Source organism: Oncorhynchus mykiss, chromosome 6 (genome assembly GCF_013265735.2).
Source record: "Oncorhynchus mykiss isolate Arlee chromosome 6, USDA_OmykA_1.1, whole genome shotgun sequence".
NCBI lineage: Eukaryota > Metazoa > Chordata > Actinopteri > Salmoniformes > Salmonidae > Oncorhynchus > Oncorhynchus mykiss.
In genome coordinates, this window is record NC_048570.1 from 32,202,573 (window position 1) to 32,226,466 (window position 23,894).

The 23,894-nt window shown below is 46.4% G+C and overlaps 1 protein-coding gene across 2 annotated transcripts; it reads left to right on the plus strand.

Annotated features, from left to right (window-relative positions):
- Positions 1 to 8,788: 8,788 nt before the first annotated feature.
- On the plus strand, positions 8,789 to 22,260 carry erap2 (endoplasmic reticulum aminopeptidase 2). 2 transcript variants are annotated; one of them, XM_036979917.1, is made up of 20 exons: positions 8,789 to 9,010; positions 9,669 to 10,243; positions 10,351 to 10,520; positions 10,714 to 10,852; positions 10,951 to 11,085; positions 11,177 to 11,297; positions 12,634 to 12,788; positions 13,662 to 13,775; positions 13,907 to 14,038; positions 14,211 to 14,342; positions 14,717 to 14,785; positions 14,921 to 15,096; positions 15,192 to 15,271; positions 15,958 to 16,141; positions 19,924 to 20,080; positions 20,933 to 21,117; positions 21,284 to 21,445; positions 21,518 to 21,658; positions 21,877 to 21,958; positions 22,082 to 22,260. In XM_036979917.1, exons 2-20 carry the CDS (start codon positions 9,896 to 9,898, stop codon positions 22,226 to 22,228), a joined length of 2,829 nt encoding a protein of 942 aa, XP_036835812.1. In that variant the 5' UTR covers positions 8,789 to 9,010; positions 9,669 to 9,895; the 3' UTR covers positions 22,229 to 22,260. The 2 variants fall into 2 exon arrangements, with proteins under 2 accessions (XP_036835812.1, XP_036835813.1); XM_036979918.1 differs by lacking the exon at positions 8,789 to 9,010 and adding an exon at positions 9,025 to 9,141.
- The last annotated feature ends 1,634 nt before the right edge of the window (positions 22,261 to 23,894 follow it).

The following is a 23,894-nucleotide window of genomic DNA, read 5'->3' on the forward strand; positions in this document are numbered from 1 at the left end:
AAAGACAACCACATACGGTGATTCACCATCGAAGCTCGCCTGTTTTCATATACGAACATGATGACCACACACCCCCTCCGAACCCAAACCGTAACCTCTCTACCCCCTTCTTCCCTACCCACCTCTAACTCTTAGTAAACTTGCTACTGTAGATGGACTCTGTTTTGCTACTCCTGCCAGAGCTGACGGGCTGCTCCCGGATTGGGATACACGGACTAGGCTTTAGTAAACTGTAGACCAGGTTTGCACAACTCCAGTCCTGGAGGGAAGTAGTGTACGCAGGTTTTAGCACTAACACACCTGATTCAGCTAATCAAGATCTCGATGATTGGTTGATTAGTTGAACCAGGCAAGTTATTGCTGGGGTGGAACAGAAGCCTGCATACACTGCAGACCTACATAACTACCTGCTATAGGCAGGGCACTGGGACTTCCACAGGCCGAGACGAAGTCACACCCGCTGATGGGATATATATGCCCTCATATTAAATGACAAAGCAGTGTCTGGTGGGAAATGTATGCTCAGTCTGCCTCTGGCATTGTGAACTCTTAACTTGTGTGTGAGTGTCCGTGTGGTGAAGAGTGACTGCTCAATGTTGAAATACGTAACTTATGTATAAACGTAGTGTCTGTTAGAGGAAGGTACGCTCCATATTCTGGCTGTTTCAGATGTGATTGTACTGCCACCTAGTGGCGCTCCATTGCTATGTCAGTGTTTTACTCTTATGGAGGCACTAATGAAAACTTGGGAAAAAAATGTACATCTGTGCAAGTGTTTTATTTAAAAAACAATAAATGAAAAACGGACCCAATGTGTCTTTTTCTGATGTATTTTGTCTTTGATTACAAGAAATACTTCTACAGACCAAATAATATTGTTCTACAGCTGATTTGCATTTGATTGACATATCTTACGTTATCTCACATTGTCTCTGGTCTTAGGGCTCGATTCAATCTGTATTGTCGAAGTTCAGCGCTGTAGCGCGATTAAAATTTAAAGGCAGTGTTCAAGCATTCGTGGAGACTGCATTCACGGTTAACGCTGCATATATCGGCTCAATTGGAAATTACCTTTACATTTCAATCGAATTGAATCGAGCCCTTAGTGTTTCTAACTGACAGAGAATTAGGTCAGAGTGGAAGCCAGTTGTCTCTGCATGTGCATCTGTCTGGGATGATCACATACCACAGGTTCATACACACACATACACACACACTATGTAACTGTCACCCTAACATTCACAGGGACACCTGCGATCTCCAACAATCTCCAAGTTTCTGAGAAGCGCGCCTAAACTCATGAACACACAGCTACATCTAGGAGACGTCTTCTGCAGACCCAGCCAATACTGGACATCCTCTCTTCTATGGTCATCATCATAGTCAAGATTTAAAAGACATCCTCTCACTCACTCACGCACACACACGCACGCACGCACGCACGCACACACACACACACACCGAGCCCTACCTGTGAAGGTGGCATGGTGTGTCCTGATGACTCTGGCTTGGCAGCGGTGACTGACTAAACAGCTGTATGACGTCCACTCACTGGTCGCCACCGTTACTATCTCCACGGCACTGGTCGCCACCGTTACCATCTCCATGGCACTGCGGCCACTGTTCTTTTCCTCACCGGCCACACTGTAGAGAGCACTGGCAGGACTCACTGGTCGCCACCGTTACTATCTCCACGGCACTGCGGCCACACTGTAGAGAGCACTGGCAGGACTCACTAGATGAACATGTCAGAGAGAACAGAGGTGTCAAGTCATTAGACCGTCATGTTGGAAAGGACAGAGATAACAAGATTCTCATAAAAGTAACATCAGGTCGTGTGTGTGTGTTTCTGTGTGTGTGTTGTGTGTGTAGGGCTACCTTCCCTCCCCAAGTAACATCAGGTCGTGTGTGTGTGTCTGTCTGTGTGTTGTGTGTGTAGGCCTACCTTCCCTCCCCAAGTAACATCAGGTCGTGTGTGTGTGTCTGTGTGTTGTGTGTGTAGGCCTACCTTCCCTCCCCAAGTAACATCAGGCCGTGTGTGTGTGTCTGTGTGTTGTGTGTGTAGGCCTACCTTCCCTCCCCAGGTGACATCAGGTCGTGTGTGTGTGTCTGTGTGTTGTGTGTGTAGGCCTACCTTCCCTCCCCAAGTAACATCAGGTCGTGTGTGTGTGTCTGTGTGTTGTGTGTGTAGGCCTACCTTCCCTCCCCAAGTAACATCAGGTCGTGTGTCTTTCTGTGTGTTGTGTGTGTAGGCCTACCTTCCCTCCCCAAGTGACATCAGGTCGTGTGTGTGTGTCTGTCTGTGTGTTGTGTGTGTAGGCCTACCTTCCCTCCCCAAGTAACATCAGGTCGTGTGTGTGTGTGTAGGCCTACCTTCCCTCCCCAAGTAACATCAGGTCGTGTGTGTGTGTCTGTCTGTGTGTTGTGTGTGTAGGCCTACCTTCCCTCCCAAGGTGACATCCAGTTACCTTGGGAAGTTGTGACTTCCGGCGCCGACAGAGATGGCCGCCTCGCTTCGCGTTCCTAGGAAACTATGCAGTGTTTTGTTTTTATACGTGTTATTTCTTACATTAGTACCCCAGGTCATCTTAGGTTTCATTACATACAGTCGAGAAGAACTACTGAATATAAGATCAGCGTCAACTCACCATCAGTACGACCAAGAATATGTTTTTCGCGACGCGGATCCTGTGTTCTGCCTTTCACCCAGGACAACGGAATGGATCCCATGCAGCGACCCAAAAAAACGACTCCGGAGACGGGCACATCGTGCACCACTCCCTAGCATTCTTCTCGCCAATGTCCAGTCTCTTGACAACAAGGTTGATGAAATCCGAGCAAGGGTAGCATTCCAGAGGGACATCAGAGACTGTAACCTTCTTTGCTTCACGGAAACATGGCTCACTGGAGAGACGCTATCCGAGGTGGTGCAGCCAGCGGGTTTCTCCACGCATCGCGCCGACAGAAACAAACATCTTTCTGGTAAGAAGAGGGGCGGGGGCGTATGCCTTATGGCTAACGAGACATGGTGTGATGAAAGAAACATACAGGAACTCAAATCCTTCTGTTCACCTGATTTAGAATTCCTCACAATCAAATGTAGACCGCATTATCTACCAAGAGAATTCTCTTAGATTATAATCACAGCCGTATATATCCCCCCCCAAGCAGACACATTGATGGCTCTGAACAAACTTTATTTGACTCTTTGCAAACTGGAATCCATTTATCCGGAGGCTGCATTCAATGTAGCTGGGGATTTTAACAAAGCTAATCTGAAAACAAGACTCCCTAAATTTTATCAGCATATCGATTGCGCAACCAGGGGTGGAAAAACCTTGGATCATTGTTCCTCTAACTTCCGCGACGCATATAAGGCCCTGCCCCGCCCTCCTTTCGGAAAAGCTGACCACGACTCCATTTTGTTGATCCCTGCCTACAGACAGAAACTAAAACAAGAGGCTCCCACGCTGAGGTCTGTCCAACGCTGGTCCGACCAAGCTGACTCCACACTCCAAGACTGCTTCCATCACGTGGACTGGGACATGTTTCGTATTGCGTCAGACAACAACATTGACGAATACGCTGATTCGGTGTGCGAGTTCATTAGAACGTGCGTTGAAGATGTCGTTCCCATAGCAACGATTAAAACATTCCCTAACCAGAAACCGTGGATTGATGGCAGCATTCGCGTGAAACTGAAAGCGCGAACCACTGCTTTTAATCAGGGCAAGGTGTCTGGTAACATGACCGAATACAAACAGTGCAGCTATTCCCTCCGCAAGGCTATCAAACAAGCTAAGCGTCAGTACAGAGACAAAGTAGAATCTCAATTCAACGGCTCAGACACAAGAGGTATGTGGCAGGGTCTACAGTCAATCACGGACTACAGGAAGAAATCCAGCCCAGTCACGGACCAGGATGTCCTGCTCCCAGGCAGACTAAATTACTTTTTTGCCCGCTTTGAGGACATGCAGCCGAGGTGAGTAAGACATTTAAACGTGTTAACCCTCGCAAGGCTGCAGGCCCAGACGGCATCCCCAGCCGCGCCCTCAGAGCATGCGCAGACCAGCTGGCCGGTGTGTTTACGGACATATTCAATCAATCCCTATACCAGTCTGCTGTTCCCACATGCTTCAAGAGGGCCACCATTGTTCCTGTTCCCAAGAAAGCTAAGGTAACTGAGCTAAACGACTACAGCCCCGTAGCACTCACTTCCGTCATCATGAAGTGCTTTGAGAGACCACCCTACCCGACACCCTAGACCCACTCCAATTTGCTTACCGCCCAAATAGGTCCACAGACGATGCAATCTCAACCACACTGCACACTGCCCTAACCCATCTGGACAAGAGGAATACCTATGTGAGAATGCTGTTCATCGACTACAGCTCGGCATTCAACACCATAGTACCCTCCAAGCTCGTCATCAAGCTCGAGACCCTGGGTCTCGACCCCGCCCTGTGCAACTGGGTACTGGACTTCCTGACGGGCCGCCCCCAGGTGGTGAGGGTAGGCAACAACATCTCCACCCCGCTGATCCTCAACACTGGGGCCACACAAGGGTGCGTTCTGAGCCCTCTCCTGTACTCCCTGTTCACCCACGACTGCGTGGCCACGCACGCCTCCAACTCAATCATCAAGTTTGCGGACGACACCACAGTGGTAGGCTTGATTACCAACAACGACGAGACGGCCAACAGGGAGGAGGTGAGGGCCCTCGGAGTGTGGTGTCAGGAAAATAACCTCACACTCAACGTCAACAAAACTAAGGAGATGATTGTGGACTTCAGGAAACAGCAGAGGGAACACCCCCCTATCCACATCGATGGAACAGTAGTGGAGAGGGTAGCAAGTTTTAAGTTCCTCGGCATACACATCACAGACAAACTGAATTGGTCCACTCACACAGACAGCATCGTGAAGAAGGCGCAGCAGCGCCTCTTCAACCTCAGGAGGCTGAAGAAATTTGGTTTGTCACCAAAAGCACTCACAAACTTCTACAGATGCACAATCGAGAGCATCCTAGCGGGCTGTATCTCCGCCTGGTACGGCAACTGCTCCGCCCACAACCGTAAGGCTCTCCAGAGGGTAGTGAGGTCTGCACAACGCATCACCGGGGGCAAACTACCTGCCCTCCAGGACACCTACACCACCCGATGTTACAGGAAGGCCATAAAGATCATCAAGGACATCAACCACCCGAGCCACTGCCTGTTCACCCCGCTATCATCCAGAAGGCGAGGTCAGTACAGGTGCATCAAAGCTGGGACCGAGAGACTGAAAAACAGCTTCTATCTCAAGGCCATCAGACTGTTAAACAGCCACCACTAACATTGAGTGGCTTCTGCCAACACACTGACACTGACACTGACTCAACTCCAGCCACTTTAATAATGGGAATTGATGGGAAATGATGTAAATATATCACTAGCCACTTTAAACAACTGTACTCGATACCATCTACTGTATCCTGCCTATGCTGCTCTGTACCATCACTCATTCATATATCCTTATGAACATATTCTTTATCCCCTTACACTGTGTATAAGACAGTAGTTTTGGTATTGTTAGTTAGATTACTTGTTGTTTATTACTGCATTGTCGGAACTAGAAGCACAAGCATTTCGCTACACTCGCATTAACATCTGCTAACCATGTGTATGTGACAAATAAAATTTGATTTGATTTGATTTGAGTTAACCTCCAGGTGACCCCTACTCAGGTCAGAGGTGACACACACCAGCAGCGTCCAGCCTACCCTCTCACCTTCCAGGGAGGCCAACACATCACCATGTACTGGCCCTGTGGTAAGGTGGAGAGGGGATGGGAGAGGGGGAAAGAGAAAGACAGTCTGTAATAGTCTCAGACTCAACCCGTCAGTCCTTTTGTTTTTACTCAGTATGTTCGCAAACTAAAAAAGAACAAACCAACAAAAAACTATCGAGAACAAAATGCAGTGTGTGAAGATATATGTTTAAGTGAGTTAGTTAGTCGGTCAGTTCTTTAGTTAGCCACAGACTGTTCACTCTGTCACCATCTGGCAGGCGGGATCGAAGCATTGGGTCTTGGACCAATAGGCTCCGGGACAACTTTTACCACCAGGCCATCAGACTGCTGAACAGCGAACCCTAGCTATCTACCTGCACCTGCACCTTATTCAATTATTTTCCCCTTAGAGACTATTTGCACAGACTAAATTCTAACCCGAACCCTAATTGTAACCTTAGCCTCAAACCTAACCTAACACGCACGCGCGCGCGCACACACACACACACACACACACACACACACACACACACACACACACACACACACACACACACACACACACACACACACACACACACACACACAAAACTCTGCTGTTCTATTATATACTATGTATTCAACTGCGCGACCAAGATACTGCCCACTTTATAGTTGTAAATACAGTTATAATTGACACAGCACATTCAGTATCTATTATCCTATTGTATCTATACTGTATATCATACTGTGTACATAAAAGGCTATTATTACGACACTACCGCTTCTATTACTTGTTATTTTGTATTTGACTCGTATTATTGATATTGATTATTGTACTGCAATGTTGATGGAACTGGCACAAAAGCATTTCCCTGCACCTTTTATACCTGGTGTAAACTGTATGCGTGATGAATACAAATTGATTTGATTTGAATACTTCACAAGTTGTTACTGGGCAGCAGTGCATTGTGGGGGATTACCAGCCCCTAGTCATGTGACCTCACACCCGCCACAGAATCTCCCCACAGATTGAGAGAGAAAGAGAGAGAGAGAGCAAGAGAGAGAGAGAAGACAGAAAAGCTATTTCACCTCTGCTCTTTCACAGAGTCGTTCTACCGGTATCATGTTTACAAAGTGTTGTGTCTATAGTTCAGAGGTCCATAGAATCCTACTGTAGTGTACAATAGGGAGATCTCTGGTTGTGTCCTCTACTGTGTGAGTAGATCAGTAGTCTGCCAGCAGTAGATCAGTAGTAAACAGGTAACCTCAGAGGACACCTGCAGCTCTGGGCTGTTAGATATAAGGTGAGAGGCTGATCATAATAATCATCCCCAAAGTACACCTGCATAGACAAACACACACACGCACACACGCACGCACGCACACACACACACACACCAAGGTTTGGTCTCAATTCAGGATTTTGGAATTGACTCAACTAATGAGTTGAAATTCAAATTGGCCACACCCCACAGGATGTAAAATTAGAATTTGAGTCTGAATAACAGGAAGTAGAATTGAATTCAGTGCAATTCAAATAAATTACACTCTGTCATAGAACACAAGAGTTTCATTGAATTTGACAGGTCACACTTCCAGAGGTCAAAGAATATATCACTTTTCAATATTTCTATTCTCTTTTAACCTTAGTGCTTCCAATACCCAATTATATTTCGCCCAAACATTTCATTTGTTTGGCTTCTTTTTGAAGGCCTCAGGGTCAACTAGTGCATTCTGGGAAATGTAGTATTTTCCACATATTCCACAAGATTTAAGTGGTTAATTAAATATAATAACTTAGACTATTGGCATGTTGATTTTTACTTGATAATTCAAATCAACTGTTTCAACAGTATTTCATATTAATTTATAAACTGGGTTGTTCGAGCCCTTTATGCTGATTGGCTGAAAGCCGTAGTATATCAGACCGTATACCACCGATATGACAAAACATGTATTTTTACTGCTCTAATTACATTGGTAACCAGTTTATAATAGTAATAAGGCACCTCGGGGGTTTGTGGCATATGGCCTGCTCCAGCTCCCCCTCCCTAGTGCTCGAGGGCGCCAGGCTGCCCATCATTACGCACACCTGTCACCATCGTTGCATGCACCAGCGCTTCTTTGGACTCACCTGTACTCCATTACTTTATTGATTGCCCCTCCTATATCTGTCTGTTCCTCAGTTTGATACCCGTGTCAGCATTATTGTCGTTATGTTTCCCCTGTTCAGACGCTGTCCTTGTTTGTTTTTTCTCGGTTATTTATTAAATGTTCACTCCCTGTATTTGCTTCTCGTATACCAGCGTCTGTCTTCACAGCCAATATACCACGACTAAGGGCTATATCAAAGCACTCCGCGTTGCGTCATGCATAAAAACAGCCCTTAGCCGGGGTATATTGGCCATATACCACACCCCCTCGAGCCTTATTGCTTAAGTAAATAATGATGTTTTATGTGTATATTTGTAGACTACACCTAATATAGAATAGAAGAGGGATTCGAATTTAATTGAATTTGACTGAATTTAATTCCTTTAATAAAAATGTGAATTGCAATTCTGTATCCTGTTTACTACTTCAATTCAAATTCTAGAATTTAATTGGAGTTTATGAGGCATTCACAATTCAATTCTGAATTGAGCCGTACCCTGACAGACACACACACACACACACACACACACACACACACACGCACACGCACAAATTCCTACCAAGATCATCACTTCAGGAACCTCCTGGTACTGTCAGAATGCTAGTTGTGCACTATGGACGAGACACATGGAAAGTATGTGTTCTTGCAGTGTGTGTATACAGGAGAGACAGTGTGTTGGAAATAGTATGTTGGTCTCCAGTATGAAATGGGTGGTGTTGTTGTGGGGGTAGTGTGGATTAACCACCTGGTTTCACCCGCCTCACCAGCTGACAGGTTAAATACAGACACAGCTATATATATATATATATATATATATATATATATATATATATATATATATGTATATACAGTCCTAACATCAGCCTGGAAAATATGGAGAAACACTCTAATAATATCACTGCAGTCAGTAATGCATGGACAATCTAAACCATCCTATATGAGGGCTGGACTGGTGAAGAAAGGAAAAGTTTACAAACAGGGAAGGTCACACACACACAGCTGCTGTACTCGTGGGGATAGGAAAGGGGGCGGGAGCATGAAAGAGAAAATGAAAGCTGTCAGCAGAGACAGAGAACGAGGGAAGGATGATGCAGCTCAAATGAGGTAAATGAATAAAAACATGGAATGAACCTCCGTCTACACCTCCATCCAACTCAGGGAACATCTGGGGTGCTAGGGCAACATGATTTCTGTTCTATGGTGATAGTGTTGGACTTGTTAACATCAAAACAAAGGTATTCATCTGTTTAGGGGGTGAATGTGCATTTGTGTCTGTCTATCCCAGTATCAGATTACAATTACAGTCCTGTCCTTCTCTATTGTAGCCTGGACAGCTAGGGTAACTAACAACCAGTCCTTCTCTATTGTAGCCTGCCTGGACAGCTAGGGTAACTAACAACCAGTCCTTCTCTATTGTAGCCTGCCTGGACAGCTAGGGTAACTTACAACCAGTCCTTCTCTATTGTAGCCTGCCTGGACAGCTAGGGTAACTTACAAACAGCTATCTCTTCCACTCAGCATGTTGTTTTTTGACATGTAACACACTGGGCTTGCTGCCTGGCTGTAAGCGTGTGTATCATTGCATAGAATAGATAGCAGCCTTTCTCGACCAGACCGGAATTTAAATTGTTCAGCTTCTTGGCTATATAAAATCAGACCAAATTAATTCAACACATTACCGCTTCATTACTGTGTGAGATGAAATAGATTCACTGTAAGAAAAATAAAAAATAACATAGCTCCTTCTTCTGTCTTCCTTCAGGTTCAAGAAATAACTTCTGGACATTTCTCCTAGCCTGTTGCTGTAAGGTTATACATTTCCGTCTAACCAAAGAGAGACTACGTTCCTCCTGAAGTGTAATTATCAACAGCTATCCTCCCTGATGTTTCTCTACATTCTGAAAACCAACTGAGTGCCTGCAGACTGTTTGATGCTCTCAAGAGTGATCCTTATCCTTACAGTAGGCCTCCAACAACATTTCCACCATAATGGTCAGGTTCTTGGTTCTGGCCCTCCTGTCTCTGGCTGGTGTGACCCAGACCTCCGCTAGCCCGACCCAGGCCTCTGAGCCCCCTAACCCCACTGAGGAGCAGCCTCCCTTAGGTACAGGAAGCCTCTCATTCCCTTGGAGCCACCTCCGTCTTCCGGGGTACATTGTTCCGCTCCACTACCACCTCCTGCTCCACCCTAACCTCACCATGCTCAGCTACAGCGGTACTGTCCGGATAGAGCTCCAGGTTCAGAACAATACCAACTGGGTGGTGCTGCACAGCAAGGGGCTCCGTATCACTACAGCAACCATGTTGGATCAGAACCTGGCTCACCTGTCAGACAAGGTAGGCTACTCCCTCAGAACTAAACCGTCATGCTCAGTTTGTAACGATGTCCCACTTTTGTCTTCTCTGACATGTCAGTCTAATTACTACTGCATGTGTGTCTTCAGGTGCTCCCTGTGCTCCACAATCCTACCCATGAGCAGACTGCCATCTTCTCTCCCAGAGTGCTCAGCGGTGGGCAGAAGTACTTCCTATTTCTAGAGTTTGGGGCGGAGCTAGGAGAAGGCTTCTATGGCTTCTACAGGAGCACCTACAGAACCAGCAGCGGAGAGACACGGTACGGAGCGTGTGTGAGTGTACCTCCCTCTCTCTCTCCATGGGAGGGAGAAAGGCTGTGTTGTGCATCACTCCCTAACCAAATGTTTTTTTTGTGAGACATCACATGATAAACAACTTGTAATGTCTCTCTCTCTCTTTCTCTCTGCTCTCCACTCTCTCTCTCTCTGCCCACCCTCTATCTATCTCTCCAGGAACCTGGCCTCCACTCATTTTGAGCCCACCAGTGCTCGGATGGCGTTTCCTTGTTTTGATGAGCCGAGCTTCAAGGCTAATTACTCTGTCAGTATCAGGAGGAGCCGGGCACACATCGCCCTGTCCAACATGCCTGTAGTGAGTTAACACACAAAAGCAACACGGTGGCAGGTGGATCATAGTATGTGAGTGTGCATTACAATGTGTGTGTGTGTGTGTGTGTGTTTCCCCTTTAGGAGCAGACAGTGGTCCTGGATGATGGCCTAATGGAGGACCGTTTTGCTGTGAGTGTGAGGATGAGCTCCTACCTGGTGGCCTTCATCGTGTGTGACTTCAGATCTGTCAGCGCAACAACGGCCTCAGGGGTCAAGGTAGGTGGGACAGGGGTGAGTGTGAATGTGTGTACGTGTGTGTGTACAGGCGGTATGTGTGATTTCAGAACATCACTGTCATATGTTTCAGGTATCTGTCTATGCTGCTCCTGAGAAATGGCAGCACACCCATTATGCTCTGAAGGCTGCAGTCAAACTACTGGAGTTCTATGAGAAATACTTCAACATCAAATACCCACTACCTAAACAAGGTAACTAAATACTTCAACATCAAATACCCACTACCTAAACAAGGTAACTAAATACTTCAACATCAAATACCCACTACCTAAACAAGGTAACTAAATACTTCAACATCAAATACCCACTACCTAAACAAGGTAATTAAATACTTCAACATCAAATACCCACTACATAAACAAGGTAACTAAATACTTCAACATCAAATACCCACTACCTAAACAAGGTAACTAAATACTTCAACATCAAATACCCACTACATAAACAAGGTAATTAAATACTTCAACATCAAATACCCACTACCTAAACAAGGTAACTAAATACTTCAACATCAAATACCCACTACATAAACAAGGTAATTAAATACTTCAACATCAAATACCCACTACCTAAACAAGGTAATTAAATACTTCAACATCAAATACCCACTACATAAACAAGGTAACTAAATACTTCAACATCAAATACCCACTACCTAAACAAGGTAATTAAATACTTCAACATCAAATACCCACTACATAAACAAGGTAACTAAATACTTCAACATCAAATACCCACTACCTAAACAAGGTAATTAAATACTTCAACATCAAATACCCACTACATAAACAAGGTAACTAAATACTTCAACATCAAATACCCACTACCTAAACAAGGTAATTAAATACTTCAACATCAAATACCCACTACCTAAACAAGGTAATTAAATACTTCAACATCAAATACCCACTACCTAAACAAGGTAACTAAATACTTCAACATCAAATACCCACTACATAAACAAGGTAATTAAATACTTCAACATCAAATACCCACTACCTAAACAAGGTAATTAAATACTTCAACATCAAATACCCACTACATAAACAAGGTAACTAAATACTTCAACATCAAATACCCACTACCTAAACAAGGTAACTAAATACTTCAACATCAAATACCCACTACATAAACAAGGTAATTAAATACTTCAACATCAAATACCCACTACCTAAACAAGGTAACTAAATACTTCAACATCAAATACCCACTACATAAACAAGGTAATTAAATACTTCAACATCAAATACCCACTACCTAAACAAGGTAATTAAATACTTCAACATCAAATACCCACTACATAAACAAGGTAACTAAATACTTCAACATCAAATACCCACTACCTAAACAAGGTAACTAAATACTTCAACATCAAATACCCACTACCTAAACAAGGTAATTAAATACTTCAACATCAAATACCCACTACCTAAACAAGGTAACTCAACGGTGCTGATGACCAGGGTTCAATAGCAGTTGTTGAAACAAAGGTAATCATTGAAGTTGCTACCTCCCCCCCCCCTCCAGACCTGGTTGCTATCCCAGACTTTCAGGCCGGAGCAATGGAGAACTGGGGTCTGATCACCTTCAGAGAGACCAGCCTGCTCTACGACCCCGCCACCTCCTCAGGCTCCGATAGGGTCTGGGTTACCATGGTGATCGCCCACGAGCTCGCCCACCAGGTGAGAGCCGGACAGAAAGTTGTTCAGGGTGTTGAACAGGAAGTAGCAGGTCATGGCAGGAAGTGAACCTTGGTAGTGTGAAGAGGGATTAGACTTTCATGTCATAAACCTCTGCATTCTTTGGGAAGTGTATCCTCACTGGGAGACAAATGGCTCTCCTCACAGTGAATGGACCTGAATGAAATGACTGGAACAGATGTCTGTCCTCTTCCTCTGACATCTCTCATTGTCTATCCTACTCTTCTGACATCTCTCATTGTCTGTCCTCCTCTTCCTCTGACATCTCTCATTGTCTGTCCTCCTCTTCCTCTGACATCTCTCATTGTCTGTCCTCCTCTTCTGACATCTCTCATTGTCTATCCTCCTCTTCTGACATCTCTCATTGTCTATCCTCCTCTTCCTCTGACATCTCTCATTGTCTATCCTCCTCTTCCTCTGACATCTCTCATTGTCTATCCTCCTCTTCCTCTGACATCTCTCATTGTCTGTCCTCCTCTTCCTCTGACATCTCTCATTGTCTGTCCTCCTCTTCCTCGTCCTCCTCTTCCTCTGACATCTCTCATTGTCTATCCTCCTCTTCTGACATCTCTCATTGTCTGTCCTCCCCTTCCTCTGACATCTCTCATTGTCTATCCTCCTCTTCTGACATCTCTCATTGTCTGTCCTCCTCTTCCTCATCCTCCTCTTCCTCTGACATCTCTCATTGTCTATCCTCCTCTTCTGACATCTCTCATTGTCTGTCCTCCTCTTCCTCTGACATCTCTCATTGTCTGTCCTCCTCTTCCTCTGACATCTCTCATTGTCTGTCCTCCTCTTCCTCTGACATCTCTCATTGTCTGTCCTCTCCTGCCTGCCCGTTTGTCTGTCTATCAGTGGTTTGGCAACCTGGTGACCATGCAGTGGTGGAATGACATCTGGCTGAACGAGGGCTTCGCCAGATACATGGAGTACATCTCAGTCAACGCCACATACCCCAAACTCAGAGTGGTAAGATCCTGTTACTCATATGTTGTACACATCCCTACTCCAACTTCACAGTAGTATTATTGATTAGTATGTATGTTTCACATGTCCCTGAGGGAAATTCCTGTTGAAAAGGTGCCCTTTTTATCTCTCAGGAGGATTATCTGGTGGACACCTGCTTTGCTGCGATTGGTCGAGACTCTCTTAACTCCTCCCGTCCCATCTCCAGTGCGGCTGAGAGCCCCACACAGATTGAAGAGATGTTCGACACAGTATCCTACAACAAGGTAGACAAAAACGCACACATGCATGCATGCAAACACGCTCATCTTTTTTCCATCACATTGCTTTTATCAACCCTGTCTTTGCTTCAAGGGAGGGAGTAAGGATGAGTGTCTAAAGTATTGGATCAGGGCCACAGTGTTAATGTACTGTACTGTTTATGTGTTTATCCACCAGGGTGCATGTGTCCTGCACATGCTCAGACACTACCTGACTGACCAAGTGTTCCAGAGTGGAATCGTGCGCTACCTTCGCAGGTACAGCTACAGCAACGCTCACAACCAGGACCTGTGGGACAGCCTGGCCAATGTGCGTAGATCGTTCAAATTATATATATTTTATTATAAACTGGGTAGTTCCAGCCCTGAATGCTGATTGGCTGACAGCCGTGGTATATCAGACCGTATACCACAGGTTTGACAAAACATTTATTTTTACTGCTCTAATTACGTTGATAATCAGTTTATAATAGCAATAAGGCTCCTCGGGGGTTTGTGGTATATGGCCAATATACCATGGCTAAAGGCTGTATCCAGGCACTCCGCGTTGCGTCGTGCATAAGAACAGCCCTTGGCCGTGGTATGTTGGTGATAAACCACCCCCCTGTGCCTTATTGCTTAATTAAACCCTCTGTGTAGGATGATTTAGTGTGTAAATGTAAGGTGCTGTGTTGTTGTTCTCAGACGTGTTCAGAGGAGGAGTTCAGCTCTGGAGAACACTGTTACAGCAGCAGGCAGGCAGCTAAGAACGCAGTAAACACACCTCTCTTTACACAGCAGTACATTACATTACAGTACCAACAGTCAAGTCTCACAATTGATTTAAGAGTTTGATGTTTACGTGTGTGTGTGTGTGTGTGTGTGTGTGTGTGTGTGTGTGTGTGTCAGAACCTGTACGCTGGGGAGCACCTGGACCTGACATCCATGATGAACACCTGGACGCTGCAGACAGGTGTGCCCTTGGTAACGGTTACTAGGCAGGGGTCTCATCTCCTGCTGAAACAGGAGAGGTTCCTGAGGACCGCACATCCTTCTGATCCAGCATGGCCCAGCCTGCAGCAGGGGTAAACACACACACACACATTCTCTGTGATTGTCATGTGCAGTGAGGTCATATTCCTGCGCCTCATCTCTCCCCTCGCTGATCTCTCTGTGTTAGGTTCCTGTGGCACATCCCTCTGACATACAGGACTGACACCTCAACAAGTATCCACAGACACCTAATGACCACACTCACAGGTAAGACACCTAATGACCACACTCACAGGTAAGACACCTAATGACCACACTCACAGGTAAGACACCTAATGACCACACTCACAGGTAAGACACCTAATAACCACACTCACAGGTAAGACACCTAATAACCACACTCACAGGTAAGACACCTAATGACCACACTCACAGGTAAGACACCTAATGACCACACTCACAGGTAAGACACCTAATGACCACACTCACAGGTAAGACACCAAATAACCACACTCACAGGTAAGACACCTAATAACCACACTCACAGGTAAGACACCTAATGACCACACTCACAGGTAAGACACCTAATGACCACACTCACAGGTAAGACACCTAATGACCACACTCACAGGTAAGACACCTAATGACCACACTCACAGGTAAGACACCTAATGACCACACTCACAAGTAAGACACCTAATGACCACACTCACAGGTAAGACACCTAATGACCACACTCACAGGTAAGACACCTAATGACCACACTCACAGGTAAGACACCTAATGACCACACTCACAGGTAAGACACCTAATAACCACACTCACAGGTAAGACACCTAATGACCACACTCGCAGGTAAGACACCTAATGACCACACTCACAGGGAAGATAGTTGTGGTCTCGCTCGTGCGGTTTCACTAATTCATTGATTGCCTAGTCTCTCCTCTCCTCAGACAGTGTGGATGTGGGGGAGGAGGTGGGCTGGGTGAAGGTGAATGTGGACATGGCTGGTTATTACCTGGTCCACTATGATGGTTCAGGCTGGGACGACTTGATACAACTACTGAAGGACAACCACACAGCTCTCACCTTCATGGACAGAACACACCTCATACACAACGCCTTCCAACTCACCACGTAAGAAACCTACCTGTGTGTGTTAATATATGAATAGACGGCCTCCCGGGTGGTGCAGTGGTCTAGGGCTGTGCCACCAGAGACTCTGGGTTCGCACCCAGGCTCTGTCGCAGCCAGCCACGACCGGGAGGTCCTTGGGGCGACGCACAATTGGCCTAGCGTCGTCCGAGTTAGGGAGGTAGGGATATCCTTGTCTCATCGCGCACCAGCGACTCCTGTGGCGGTCCGGGCGCAGTGCACGCTAAACGGGTCGCCAGATGCTCAGTGTTTCCTCCAACACATTGGTGCGGCTGGCTTCCGGGTTGGATGCACGCTGTGTTAAAGAAGCAGTGCGGCTTGGTTGGGTTGTGTTTCGGAGGACGCATGGCTTTCGACCTTCGTCTCTCCCGAGCCCATACGGGAGTTGTAGCGATGAGACAAGACAGTAACAATTGGATACCACGAAATTGGGGAGAAAAAGGGGGTAAAAATATAAATACAGTGGGGCAAAAAAGTATTTAGTCAGCCACCAATTGTGCAAGTTCTCCCACTTAAAAAGATGAGAGAGGCCTGTAATTTTCATCATAGGTGCACTTCAACTATGACAGACAAAATTAGAAAAAAAAATCCAGAAAATCACATTGTAGGATTTTTAAATAATTTATTTGCAAATTATGGTGGAAAATAAGTATTTGGTCACCTACAAACAAACAAGATTTCTGGCTCTCACAGACCTGTAACTTCTTCTTTAAGAGGCTCCTCTGTCCTCCACTCGTTACCTGTATTAATGGCACCTGTTTGAACTTGTTATCAGTATAAAAGACACCTGCCCACAACCTCAAACAGTCACACTCCAAACTCCACTATGGCCAAGACCAAAGAGCTGTCAAAGGACACCAGAAACAAAATTGTAGACCTGCACCAGGCTGGGAAGACTGAATCTGCAATAGGTAAGCAGCTTGGTTTGAAGAAATCAACTGTGGGAGCAATTATTAGGAAATGGAAGACATACAAGACCACTGATAATCTACCCCGATCTGGGGCTCCACGCAAGATCTCACCCCGTGGGGTCAAAATGATCACAAGAACGGTGAGCAAAAATCCCAGAACCACACGGGGAGGACCTAGTGAATGACCTGCAGAGAGCTGGGACCAAGTAACAAAGCCTACCATCAGTAACACACTACGCCGCCAGGGACTCAAATCCTGCAGTGCCAGACGTGTCCCCCTGCTTAAGCCAGTACATGTCCAGGCCCGTCTGAAGTTTGCTAGAGAGCATTTGGATGATCCAGAAGAAGATTGGGAGAATGTCATATGGTCAGATCAAAACAAAATATAACTTTTTGGTAAAAACTCAACTCGTCGTGTTTGGAGGACAAAGAATACTGAGTTGCATCCAAAGAACACCATACCTACTGTGAAGCATGGGGGTGGAAACATCATGCTTTGGGGCTGTTTTTCTGCAAAGGGACCAGGATGACTGATCCGTGTAAAGGAAAGAATGAATGGGGCCATGTATCGTGAGATTTTGAGTGAAAACCTCCTTCCATCAGCAAGGAAATTGAAGATGAAACGTGGCTGGGTCTTTCAGCATGACAATGATCCCAAACACACCGCCCGGGCAGCGAAGGAGTGGCTTTGTAAGAAACATTTCAAGATCCTGGAGTGGCCTAGCCAGTCTCCAGATCTCAACCCCATAGATACCTTTGGAGGGAGTTGAAAGTCCGTGTTGCCCAGCAACAGCCCCAAAACATCACTGCTCTAGAGGAGATCTGCATGGAGGAATGGGCCAAAATACCAGCAACAGTGTGTGAAAACCTTGTGAAGACTTACAGAAAACGTTTGACCTCTGTCATTGCCAACAAAGGGTATATAACAAAGTATTGAGAGAAACTTTTGTTGTTGACCAAATACTTATTTTCCACCATCATTTGCAAATAAATTCATTAAAAATCCTACAATGTGATTTTCTGGATTTCTTTTCTCATTTTGTCTGTCATAGTTGAAGTGTACCTATGATGAAAATTACAGGCCTCTCTTATCTTTTTAAGTGGGAGAACTTACACAATTGGTGGCTGACTAAATACTTTTTTGCCCCACTGTATATACAGTGCCTTGCGAAAGTATTCGGCCCCCTTGAACTTTGCGACCTTTTGCCACATTTCAGGCTTCAAACATAAAGATATAAAACTGTATTTTTTTGTGAAGAATCAACAACAAGTGGGACACAATCATGAAGTGGAACGACATTTATTGGATATTTCAAACTTTTTTAACATATCCAAAACTGAAAAATTGGGCGTGCAAAATTATTCAGCCCCCTTAAGTTAATACTTTGTAGTGCCACCTTTTGCTGCGATTACAGCTGTAAGTCGCTTGGGGTATGTCTCTATCAGTTTTGCACATCGAGAGACTGAAATGTTTTCCCATTCCTCCTTGCAAAACAGCTCGAGCTCAGTGAGGTTGGATGGAGAGCATTTGTGAACAGCAGTTTTCAGTTCTTTCCACAGATTCTCGATTGGATTCAGGTCTGGACTTTGACTTGGCCATTCTAACACCTGGATATGTTTATTTTTGAACCATTCCATTGTAGATTTTGCTTTATGTTTTGGATCATTGTCTTGTTGGAAGACAAATCTCCGTACCAGTCTCAGGTCTTTTGCAGACTCCATCAGGTTTTCTTCCAGAATGGTCCTGTATTTGGCTCCATCCATCTTCCCATCAATTTTAACCATCTTCCCTGTCCCTGCTGAAGAAAAGCAGGCCCAAACCATGATGCTGCCACCACCATGTTTGACAGTGGGGATGGTGTGTTCAGGGTGATGGGCTGTGTAGCTTTTACGCCAAACATAACGTTTTGCATTGTTGCCAAAAAGTTCAATTTTGGTTTCATCTGACCAGAGCACCTTCTTCCACATGTTTGGTGTGTCTCCCAGGTGGCTTGTGGCAAACTTTAAACAACACTTTTTATGGATATCTTTAAGAAATGGCTTTCTTCTTGCCACTCTTCCATAAAGGCCAGATTTGTGCAATATACGACTGATTGTTGTCCTATGGACAGAGTCTCCCACCTCAGCTGTAGATCTCTGCAGTTCATCCAGAGTGATCATGGGCCTCTTGGCTGCATCTCTGATCAGTCTTCTCCTTGTATGAGCTGAAAGTTTAGAGGGACGGCCAGGTCTTGGTAGATTTGCAGTGGTCAGATACTCTTTCCATTTCAATATTATCGCTTGCACAGTGCTCCTTGGGATGTTTAAAGCTTGGGAAATCTTTTTGTATCCAAATCCGGCTTTAAACTTCTTCACAACAGTATCTCGGACCTGCCTGGTGTGTTCCTTGTTCTTCATGATGCTCTCTGCGCTTTTAACGGACCTCTGAGACTATCACAGTGCAGGTACATTTATACGGAGACTTGATTACACACAGGTGGATTGTATTTATCATCATTAGTCATTTAGGTCAACATTGGATCATTCAGAGATCCTCACTGAACTTCTGGAGAGAGTTTGCTGCACTGAAAGTAAAGGGGCTGAATAATTTTGCACGCCCAATTTTTCAGTTTTTGATTTGTTAAAAAAGTTTGAAATATCCAATAAATGTCGTTCCACTTCATGATTGTGTCCCACTTGTTGTTGATTCTTCACAAAAAAATACAGTTTTGTATCTTTATGTTTGAAGCCTGAAATGTGGCAAAAGGTCGCAAAGTTCAAGGGGGCCGAATACTTTCGCAAGGCACTGTCTGTGAATAGACAACACAAACAGACTTTTATTTCTGACGTCATCTCTCTATACTACTTCGATAGGGCAGGTCGGTTGTCACTCGACAAAGCCTTGGACCTTATTGGCTACCTGCGATCAGAAAGTCACACCGTTCCCTTACTCGAGGGGTTGGGCTACCTGGAAGCTTTCTACAGGATAGTGGAGAGGAGAGACATACCTGATGTCACACAAAACCTCAGGGTAGGACACATACACACACACACACACACACACACACACACACACAAACACATAAAACAATTCTAAAAACATTCAGGTTCAGTTGCGGAGTTTGAGTGCGTGTGTGGTCTGATATCCTCTATGTGTGTGGTCTGATGTCCTCTGTGTGTGTGGTCTGATATCCTCTATGTGTGTGGTCTGATGTCCTCTATGTGTGTGGTCTGATGTCCTCTATGTGTGTGGTCTGATGTCCTCTCTGTGTCGGGTCGGATGTCCTCTCTGTGTCGGGTCAGATGTCCTCTGTGTGTGTGGTCTGATGTCCTCTATGTGTGTGGTCTGATGTCCTCTATGTGTGTGGTCTGATGTCCTCTCCGTGTGTGGTCTGATGTCCTCTATGTGTGTGGTCGGATGTCCTCTCTGTGTCGGGTCAGATGTCCTCTGTGTGTGTGGTCTGATGTCCTCTGTGTGTGTGATCTGATATCCTCTCTGTGTGTGGTCTGATGTCCTCTCTGTGTGTGATCTGATGTCCTCTCTGTGTGTGGTCTGAAGTCCTCTCTGTGTGTCGTCTGATGTCCTCTCTGTGTCGGGTCTGATGTCCTCTCTGTGTCGGGTCTGATGTCCTCTCTGTGTGTGGTCTGATGTCCTCTCTGTGTGTGGTCTGATGTCCTCTCTGTGTGTGGTCTGATGTCCTCTCTGTGTGTGGTCTGATGTCCTCTCTGTGTGTGGTCTGATGTCCTCTCTGTGTCGGGTCGGATGTCCTCTCTGTGTCGGGTCTGATGTCCTCTCTGTGTGTGGTCTGATGTCCTCTCTGTGTGTGGTCTGATGTCCGCTCTGTGTCGGGTCTGATGTCCTCTCTGTGTGTGTTTTCCGCAGACGTACATCCTGTGGTATTTCCGTGATGTGATTGACCGTCAGACGTGGAGCGACAAGGGCTCTGTGTCTGAGAGGCGACTGAGGTCGGAGCTCCTTTCCCTGGCCTGCCATCTAGGAGACCTCCCCTGTTTGAAGCAGGCCCAGCGCAGCTTCACACACTGGCTGGACTCCAACAGCACGCTTAAGTATGTCTCTCTGCCTGCCTATCTGTCTGTCTGTCAGCTATTTGAGAGTGTGGTTACATCCCTTTGACAGTAACATACCTCCTGAAATCCAGGACCAATCAAAGGTGCAAACTTTGCCTGACTGCAGAAGTAAACCATGTCCTGTCTGTGCCTCTCCATCCACCAGCCTGCCTGCAGACGTGGCAGAGACAGTGTATTCAGTAGGGGCCCAGGAGGACACGGGCTGGGCGTCTCTCCTCCAGACATACACCCACTCCCTCTCAGAGACACACAAACACAAGATCCTCTCTGCCCTGGCCAGCAGCCGAGACACTAACAAACTAACCAGGTGTGTACAGTCTTCTATACTCGGTCAATTCAATATTTGACATTACATTCAGTGTGCGTGTTTCTACCCCAGGTTGTTGGAGCTGGGTCTAGAGGGAGAGGTGATCCGTACCCAGGACCTGGACTCCCTCATCGCCATGGTAGCCAGGAACCCAAGGGGACATCATCTGGCCTGGAGCTACGTCCAGAAATACTGGAGCACCCTGGTGGACAAGTAGGTGGTCGAGAGGGAGGGGATAGAGGGAGGGGGAAGAGAGGTAGAGAAGGAGACTAACACTGAGGATAAATAGGTGGAGAATGAGAGAGGGAAAGGGAGAAAGATTAACTGAGAGACTAATACTGATGACAAAGTAGGTAGTAGTAGGCCAGCAATCCCATAGCCTGGGGGCTTTTGCCAACCTGTGGTGTTTTACTCTTGTTTCTACCCTGCAGGTTCCAGTTGGGATCGTTCTCTATTAGAAACATCATCATTGGTACCACAGCCCAGTTCTCCTCCACAGAGGAACTCACTGAGGTGAGATTACTGATCTTTCCATGGCAATATCATTTGTTGTCAGAAGCAAAGTTCTGTTTGAGCGAGGGAGAGGGTGTGTCCCATAACCCACGGCCATGCTTACCAGGTGTGTGTGTTCCCCAGGTGCGTGTATTCTTTGAGTCGATCCATGAGCAGGCATCTCAGCTGAGAGTGACTGAGGTTGCCATGGATAACATCCAGAAGAACATCCTCTGGCTGCAAAGGAACCTGGGAACTCTGAGGAGCTGGCTGGACCAACAGATAGACTGAAGAGAAAGAGGGAGGCAGAGGGAGGGGGGAGAGAGAGGCAGAGGGAGGGGGGATAGGGAGAGAGAGGGAGGGAGGATTGGGAGAGAGAGACAGGGATGGGGAATAGGGGGAGAGAGATAGAGGGAGTGGGGATAGGAAGAGAGAGAGACAGAGGGAGGGGGATAGGGAAAGAGACAGAGGGAGGGAGGATAGGGAGAGAGAGACGGAGGGAGGGGGATAGGGAGAGAGAGGGAGACAGAGGGATGGGGATAGGGAGAGAGAGAGAGAGACAGAGGGAGGGGGATAGGGAGAGAGAGAGACAGAGGGAGGGGGATAGGGAGAGAGAGGGAGACAGAGGGATGGGGATAGGGAGAGAGAGAGAGAGACAGAGGGGGATAGGGAGAGAGAGCGAGACAGAGGGATGGGGGATAGGGAGAGAGAGAGAGACAGAGGGATGGGGGATAGGGAGAGAGAGAGAGACAGAGGGAGGGGGATAGGGAGAGAGAGAGAGCGAGACAGGGGGATGGGGGATAGGGAGAGAGAGCGAGACAGAAGGATGGGGATATGGAGAGAGAGAGAGACAGAGGGATGGGGGATAGGGAGAGAGAGAGACAGAGGGAGGGGGATATGGAGAGAGAGAGAGACAGAGGGATGGGGGATAGGGAGAGAGAGAGAGAGAGGGAGGGGGATAGGGAGAGAGAGAGACAGAGGGAGGGGGATAGGGAGAGAGAGAGAGCGAGACAGGGGGATGGGGGATAGGGAGAGAGAGCGAGACAGAAGGATGGGGATATGGAGAGAGAGAGAGACAGAGGGATGGGGGATAGGGAGAGAGAGAGACAGAGGGAGGGGGATAGGGAGAGAGAGAGAGACAGAGGGAGGGGGGATAGGGAGAGAGAGAGAGACAGAGGGAGGGGGATAGGGAGAGAGACAGAGGTAGGGGGGATAGGGAGAGAGAGAGAGACAGAGGGATGGGGGATAGGGAGAGAGAGAGAGACAGAGGGATGGGGGATAGGGAGAGAGAGAGAGACAGAGGGATGGGGGATAGGGAGAGAGAGACAGAGGGATGGGGGATAGGGAGAGAGAGAGAGACAGAGGGATGGGGCATAGGGAGAGTGAGAGACAGAGGGATGGGGGATAGGGAGAGAGAGACAGAGGGATGGGGATAGGGAGAGAGAGAGCGAGACAGAGGGAGGGGGGATAGGGAGAGAGACAGAGGGATGGGGGATAGGGAGAGAGAGACAGAGGGATGGGGGATAGGGAGAGAGAGAGAGACAGAGGGATGGGGGATAGGGAGAGAGAGAGAGACAGAGGGATGGGGGATAGGGAGAGAGAGACAGCGGTAGAACATGCTTGATTAGAGCTTTGTTTTTATTTTATTTATTTTATGGATAGTTGTGTGTGTATATAATTTGGTCATGATTTTCAGTTTACATCAGGGACTTGGAATTGGTTTTGTTGAATTTGATTAAAATGTTTAATAATGAAGTGTTGTCAAAGTGCTCTTTGAAGAGCAGTAAGAAGACCAAGATCATGTGGAATTACACAGAGTAAGAGCAAATGAAATACGAACAGAAAACCAATTTGTAGGTGTCAACAGTGAATGTAGGAGAGGCCTGAAAAGGCAAAAACAGCCGTCTCTGTATGTGAGACAGAATGAAGCTTGGTCTCACACACTACAACCTCACAG